The sequence below is a fragment of the Electrophorus electricus genome, chromosome 3, assembly GCF_041902795.1.
Source record: "Electrophorus electricus isolate QZ-2024a chromosome 3, ASM4190279v1, whole genome shotgun sequence".
In the NCBI taxonomy this organism is placed as follows: domain Eukaryota; kingdom Metazoa; phylum Chordata; class Actinopteri; order Gymnotiformes; family Gymnotidae; genus Electrophorus; species Electrophorus electricus.
In genome coordinates this window covers 29,441,095-29,449,103 of record NC_137499.1, presented here as the reverse complement: position 1 = coordinate 29,449,103, position 8,009 = coordinate 29,441,095, and the positions used below count along the sequence as shown (strand labels likewise).

Genomic DNA, 8,009 nt, shown 5'->3' with positions numbered 1-8,009 from the left:
TTACAGTGTCAAAGAGAGAGAGGATCCTCCTGTGGCAACTCCTCCACCTCCATCGCTGGAAAAGGTGAACAGTACTTGTTGGTTGTAATGAGTCCAAGTAGATCCCACAAACTGAGCTGTGCATGTAGTGAACAAAGCCCCGACAGAGCAGGTTCACAGCACCTAAAGACAGTTCTAGACAGCTGAAAAAGCACTGCAATAAAGTAGTGAAAGAGAGAAACAGAAAAGCAGTGGGGAGGAGTGTTGAAAACCAATGGCCTATAACAGAGCTAGACAATGCAATATTGCAGCACAGCATGCTACTCCAATCAAAAATATATTTTATACATTTAAGATGAAATTTACCATCCATTTGTCCATCATTTTTAGAAAATAGCATGGTCTTGTTGACACAGACTATTTGTGTTTTACCTTTAACAAACGTTTTTAGACAAGAAAGCATTGCTAAATTTATTCACTCTTGTTATGCAAATTACCTATTGCACCATTTCTGTATGTTTTGAGTAAGGGTGGGCTGTAAGTATGGTAAAGGATTCTGAAGTCTGTGCCAAAACATTTTCAACCTTTCCATTGATGTAAAACACATAAATGTATAAAAACCCTGCCACAGAGATTAAGTGAGTGAGAGAGAGAAATAAAAAAGAGAGAATGCTAAACATTGAATAAAGAGGCTTAGGGCTATTTATAACTTAGTAGCATGACAAATTAGTGTGGCACACCCACATGAGTTGTTAATTGTTTAATAATCATTAGGTGGCACTCTGTGACTATTCAGTATTCACTGGAAGGTAACAGAGTGCAGAATATCCACAGAGCGTGTAACGTCCCAGATATTCCAAGGCAATGTTTAATAACAACACCTTCAAATGTTACTGTGTTGGCAATAAATGTAAATACAAATTTCAATGTGGATGCAAACTGCTTTGCTCCATTTTTTTCTGAAAACAAATATTGATCTGTGATTGACGTGAAATTAAACAAGTTACATTTTTATGCAAATCTAACCCCCATATTTGCTGAGGGAAGAAATGTGTACTGGTCATCTTGAGCACAAATCATGTTCTCTACACTTCTTCTACTGCTGTCAGCAGTTGTAACTTGTGAGTTTTATACTATACTAATTAAATATTTTCTTTTACAGTACAGAGTGCAGTACAGACTAGTAAAGAGTGCAATTTGGCATTTTGACAGCAACTGATTGTCACTTATTTTAAATCATTTTAACTGTTTACAGGTTCTAAAAGTATTGATCTCATTCAGTCTCCTGTTATGGTTGTTAAACCAGGGGAATCATTTTCCATTCACTGTAAGATTACTGGGTACTCAGACACAGGAGGGGGATACACAAACTGGATATGACACTCAACAGGACAACCAATAAAATGGATTGACTTTTTTCACAGTCGTAGCCTAACTAGAACCAAAGAATCACTACAGAGCAAGATTAGTTTGTCTGCAGACACCTCCAGCAATAGTGTATTATTACAGACCAAAACCTTGGCACTAAGGATACAGTTGTGCATTACTGTGCTTGGGATAGCACAAAGTGCCAAGAGTAATCCCCAGTGTAAAATGCTCACACATATGTGCACATACGCGCACACACACACACACACACACACACACACACACACACACACACACACACACAAGTGCACTGCTCTTCTTTGGGTTTTAGACCATTGTCAACATGGCAGTGACACTGAAATGGCAGTGGCAGTGTAGTGGGTGTTGCACTGGTAAGAGTGTCAGATAAATAAAATAAGAAAAAGACAAAAAAATATTTAGATTTTAACTCTGAATGACCATTTTTTAAAAAAGCACACAGGAGGTACATTTTGTGGGTTATGGCCATGAAAATTATTTATTCATGTGTATTATACATATACAAAGCCATATACATGTTAACATGAATATCACATTCTTGTCTGAATCTGAATTATAGCGACTGCATGCGCTGAACTAAATACTCCACCCTATAGGGGAGGAAAGTAATTAGTTTGCAGTGCTATAAACAGCCATCAGGACTGCCCAAAATTACCTTCATGTGCATATGTCACATATGTCTTCCACACACAGTATATATTTCATTAACCTCACTGAAGGAGGTTTATCATGTCATTCATCATGGAGTTTTAATTATAATATGTGTGTGGACTTGGTGTCCTCATATTTGTACGACTGTCCTAAGTTACCAAGCAACTATGATCCATTTGAGCAGAATCTCTCAGGTTTCAGGAGGTCAGTAAAAATTTGTCATATGTTTTAATATATTGTCTCATAATGAATGAATTAGAATGCATAAATAAATCAATTAATATTAATAATATTCACCATATCTATCATGCTGGAATACAATTTACTGGAAAACTGCAAAAACATGACATAAACACATAGTCAGCTGACAGACATTATTACTTATTTCTGTTTGTAGGTGTCTCATGAGCCTTTATGCAAATCAGTGGTCCCTCACTTAAGCCTCACTACAGAGCTGGAGTGACAGTGCTGTCCACAGCAGTCCATCAGCTCCCTCCAGTTCAGCTTCAGCACAAACCATGCTGTCTGTCACACTACTGCTGCTGATGCTAAACTGGATATCCTGTGAGTCTATTGGGTTTAAGACTATTATCATAACATGCTATTCTACATTATGGGACTGTCTTGAGGATGACTGATAACATTGCATCAATGCATTTTTTAATTTTCTTTTTTTCCCAGGTGTTCACTGTGTTGACCTGACACAGCCCAGTGCTTTGAGCATCCGGCCTGGCCAGTCAATGACCATCAGCTGTAAGGTCTCTTACTCAGTCTCTAGCTATGGCACAGCTTGGGTTCGGCAGCCTGCAGGGAATGATCTGGAATGGGTTGCATATGTAAGCACTGGTGGAAGCTTATACTATAAAGATTCACTGAAACACAAATTTACTGCTTCACGAGATACTTCCAGTAGCATAATAACACTGCAAGGCCAAAATCTGGAGACTGAAGACACAGCTGTGCATTACTGTGCTCGAATCCACAGAAGATCATCTGAGTGGTGGGAGTGTACAAAAGCTTTGGAGATCTGACATTAGCACAGAGCTATCTTTATAAGAATTTGGTAATTTACTTATTTTTGTAATGTTGCATCACAATGACAGATTGTTTCATTGCAGTTACTTCAGCACAATAAAAAAGCAACTTATTAATAAAGTAATAAACGTACTTAAATGTTGATGCATGAAAAAACACATGAATGTTAAAGGAGGCATTTTGTGTTTTATTATTCACTGAACTGAGTCTTGGAATGTAAAAGAAACAGGATATTTAGATATTGTCAGATTTCCTTATAACACTTGAAATATTACAAATAATGTAAATGTAAAATAATGTAAAAACACTTTAATCACATGAAAGATGCAGAAACAAAACAAAACCAAAACAAAGGACACACGCTCAAACCACAAGGACAGTGATGAACTGGAAAAATTTAAAGGGCAAAAAAATGCAATTGTATCTGATTAAATATGAATACGTCCAATAGAATTTCACATATTAAAATAATCAATTATCAAATGTGCTATAGTCTAAAGTACATAATAGCCTCTGAATAATGAACTTGCTTCCTCATGTCCTCTATTGGTGTTTCAAGCAAAGAGGAAGGCTTAATGTAAATTCCTGTAGTCCTTATAGAATATGATAAAGCTTTAAGTGGTACATTACTGGCAAGGAACAATCTACCCACTATAGAGATCTGTAACAGCCCGAGTGCCACAAGGCAAGGAGTAGGACACACATGTTCTTTCAATGAAGACAGACATTTATTAAACACACACATTGGCACTCACATGAAACAGGTAAGGTTAACACAGGCAACAACTTACAAACACTAACGTGAACCTAAGCAGAAACAAAGACAATGCACAATGCACTCTCTCACTGTGCTTTAAGTACATACAGATATTACACGATAAACCATGTGCAGGTGTACGAAAAAATGGGCATGGTTACAAGCAAAACGATGAACTCCTACAGCACGTGGTGAGCCGTACCACGTGAACAGTGGGAAGTGGAGCATTACACGAAATGATCATTGTGATTTCACTTATTCACAATATTAATAGCAATTAACATTACTTGATTAACTGCAGTATGTAAGCTTGTTCATTAGAAGATAACATTTGAATCCACACTAGGGAGGTGGTGCTAGTGTTCAGCAAATAAAATAATTTTATGGAAGGAGGAACAGGTTTACCGTCAGGGCTCCAGCAGCATGAGTAATGTGTTCTGTGTTCTGAGTAGTGACCTGAGCCCAGGTCACTTATTCATGCACTCTCATACATTCATTAATAATGCAATATACTGAGTAATACAGTTCTGAGTTTGGTTCATTTCTACATGGTAAACCAGCACATATAATGACTGTGTGCCAGTCCTCGTTGGGTAAAATACCTGCACTGCACATTTCACTGATCCAAAAAAAACATGAAACTGCAGGAGAACTGCAGGAGCAGGACTTTGAACCAATGAGACTGAATTTAAGTTTGTAAGCCATTCTCTAAAAAAGACTGATGTTTATTTATCATTACTAATGATTTAGTTCAGAAATTACCATGCATTCATTGTCTATTCAGATCATCATGTATACATTCATCATGTATTCAGAAAATTCTATCACCAGGACTATGTTTATTAATTTCTTAAACCTAAACTGAATTCACTTAGGAAGGAAAAAGTAGCAGTCAAATTGTCTTATGCAGATATCAATGAACATCCTGCTCTGAATCTTTGTCAGCATTGTGTTTCAATTTCTTTTCATGCTTCTAAAAACAAATTCCAAAAAAATGTTGATTAATGGCTTGCAAATAGTTGCTCAGGAAATGATACATTTGATAAACACACATGAAAATGCCAGTGGATTTTTTGTAATGATGGTGGATGGGCTGCACTATATGCAAATCCTCCCTCTTCCCCTCTTACATAAGGTTTGTGGGTCTGAGGACGAGATCAACTGAGCAGATTCATTCAGTTCCATGTCAGAACCAACAACAATGCTCTCATCAGTACTGCTGCTGCTGGTAACAGCTGCTTTCTGTAAGTGTTTCAGGTGAATTACTGTATCTGAACTGGAAAGGAACGTGTTTAAACTCAACATGTTTGTGAAAATGATTTTATAACATTTTCTGTTACTGTCATTCCCCAGGTGGTATTGGCTGTGTGGAGCTCACTCAGCCAGCCTCTGTGGTGGTCAAACCTAGAGAGTCATTCTCCATCTCCTGTAAGATCTCAGAGTCAAGTTACTGTATTCACTGGATACGGCAACCCACTGGAAAAGCTTTGGAATGGCTTGGCTATCTGTGTAGCCATGGTGGCACTAATCTCAAAGACACAGTGAAGAATAAGATCAGTTTCAGCCAGGACACATCCAGCAGCACTGTTTTTTTAAGAGGCCAAAACTTTGAGATTGAAGACACAGCTGTATATTACTGTGCCAGAGAGTCACAGCATTACACATATACAGCAGGCCTGTACAAAAACAACCCCTGACAAATATGGAACAAAAAATGTGATAAAAAAAACAACCCATGACATCACACTGCTTACCTGTTCATCTCAACATACACAACAGATTATTTTCCTCCTGCTTTACCTTTGTTGTTGACTTCAATATCAACTGACTAACATATACATTATGCATTATTTTACAAATACACATTTTATTAGTTATGCACTATGGCAAATATTAATTTCTAATAAATATTCTTTTAGTCTTTCTATTTTGCAAATACACTACACAGGACCACACGTGAAGAACAACAGATTACATTTACATTTATAGCATTTAAATAGTGTTTTAGTGTCTGTTGTATGGTTGAAATCCTTTTATTTGTTTATTACCTCTGTGCTCTGTGCGTCTCTCTCTCTCTCTCTCTCTCTCTCTCTCTCTCTCTCTCTCTCTCTCTCTCTCTCTCTCTCTCTCTCTCTCTATATATATATATATATATATATATATATATATATATATATATATATATATATATATATATATGTATGTGACCTTGTAGTATGGTTTGCATTTGTCACATTGATATTATACTGCATACTACTACAAGTACGAATATGCATTATACAGTAGGTAGCAGGCTATTTCAAACATTGCCATTACCTTGACGTACTGTATTCAGTTTATAGAAGGAATGAGCTCCAGAAGAAGTGGGAGTTACTTAGGATTCAGTATACTCATTATAAGAAGTCTGCACATTCGTGAAGCAGTGAGAGGCTGGTGCACTTACACAGGCGCAGAACATTCGTGTCATCCATCAGTAGTATGTTTGGTGTGTTCAAGTGCAAATACACACAAGCAACAATGGGCGATGGATGGCGATCATGGGTTACTAGTATGTGACGTTACTTCTTCACTGGAAAAACATTTGAAATGGCTTAATGTTTTGCTATAATGACATATACATTTAAAATGAACAACAAGGAGTAATAGAAGAGCTGATGAGGAAAAAGCAAGCCATAGGACAGAACACTTGAGGTAATGATCATAATCACAGGGCCAGATACAAAATGAAAGCAAACACAGCACATCTAGCAGTCGCATCTCCTATTCCCAGTCAGTCCAAGGAAGGTTCACAATCTCCAGAGACGACTCCAGCAGTCAGCTGTATTTACAGATGACCAGCCTGAAGAGTGAGGACACTGCTGCATATTACTGTGCTAGACAGACACAGTATGAGAAGACACAGGCAGAGCTGTACAAAAACCACATCCTCACACATCTTCACACATCCTCATTGTACATGAAAGATCCCTCGGACATGGAGCCTTAGAAGTGCTTGTATGGAGTATTCCTTAGATAATACTGGAGGTGAAACAATTTAGAAATAGGTACTGAGCTTTCTGTAGTTTCCAATATTGAATTTATTGCTAAATTAAATCCAGTCAGACCTTAACTGTAAAATAATACAGGCCAGCCCAATTAATCAGTAAATAAATTCCTTCCTTCCTTATTTTCCAGTGCTGTTTTCATACATTACAGCACAGAATGCACAGCCCCCATTTCATATTTATGCAAATATCCATCATCTCCTGTAATATTAGGAGGATTTCATGTGACCACGTCCTGGCCTTGCTTGGTGTCTCTCTAGAGGAAAACAGTTCCCTTCATTCCTGCTTCAACTGAAAACATGTTAGTTTCAGCTCCACTGCTGCTGCTGACTGCTGCCTCCTGTGAGTGTTTGGACTCAAGGGTTTGTAGTTCATCTGATCCTCTAAATAAACCAAATAAACCTTTTCTTTTGTCTTTCCACAGATGTGTTCTGTGCTACTGAGTTCATCCAGTCAGGCCCAGTGGTTGTTAAGCCAGGAGATCCTTTAACCATCACCTGTAGAGTGACTGGAGCTTCTATCACTGACAGCAGCAGCCACTATGGAACAGGCTGGATTCGACAACCTGCAGGAAAAGCTTTGGAATGGATCAACAGCATTGATTATGATGGTAGCACATCTAAGAAGGATTCACTGAAAAACAAGTTTGTTGTCTCTCGAGACACCTCCAGTAACACAATAACCCTTCAAGGACAGAATCTGCAGGCTGAAGACACAGCTGTGTATTACTGTGCTAGACATCCACAGTGCTAAGAAAACATCAACAGCATGTACAAAAACTCTTTTTACTTTTAAGCTGTTCTGACAAAACAGGGCACACATTTTCTTTTCAAAATTATGTAATATTTGTGATTATATGTTTTGAATTTCCATACTTGCTTATTCCCAGTACTAGTTATCAGTGCCAACCAGGTAGCCTTGCTTTGTACAGCGTGTACAAAAATTCTCATTAAATATAAGATGTATTCAAAAAACAGGGCACATGTCATCCTCAGAATGCCACTGCAAAATCAGTGTGATACCTGTACTTGTTCCCTGAAAACATAATTTTTCCCAATTGCTACATTTGTTTGTAATTACACACTGTTACACTGTCACAACCAAAACACAATGGAGTGTCTGTACCAAACTTCAGA

At 37.7% G+C, this 8,009-nt stretch overlaps 1 gene segment (V, D, J or C); it reads left to right on the top strand.

Annotated features, from left to right (window-relative positions):
- The first annotated feature begins 7,172 nt into the window (after positions 1-7,172).
- LOC118241044 (immunoglobulin heavy variable 4-39-like) lies at positions 7,173-7,626 on the top strand. The segment is given in 2 exon segments: positions 7,173-7,215; positions 7,298-7,626. Coding segments are annotated over 2 exon segments (372 nt in total).
- Positions 7,627-8,009: the final 383 nt, after the last annotated feature.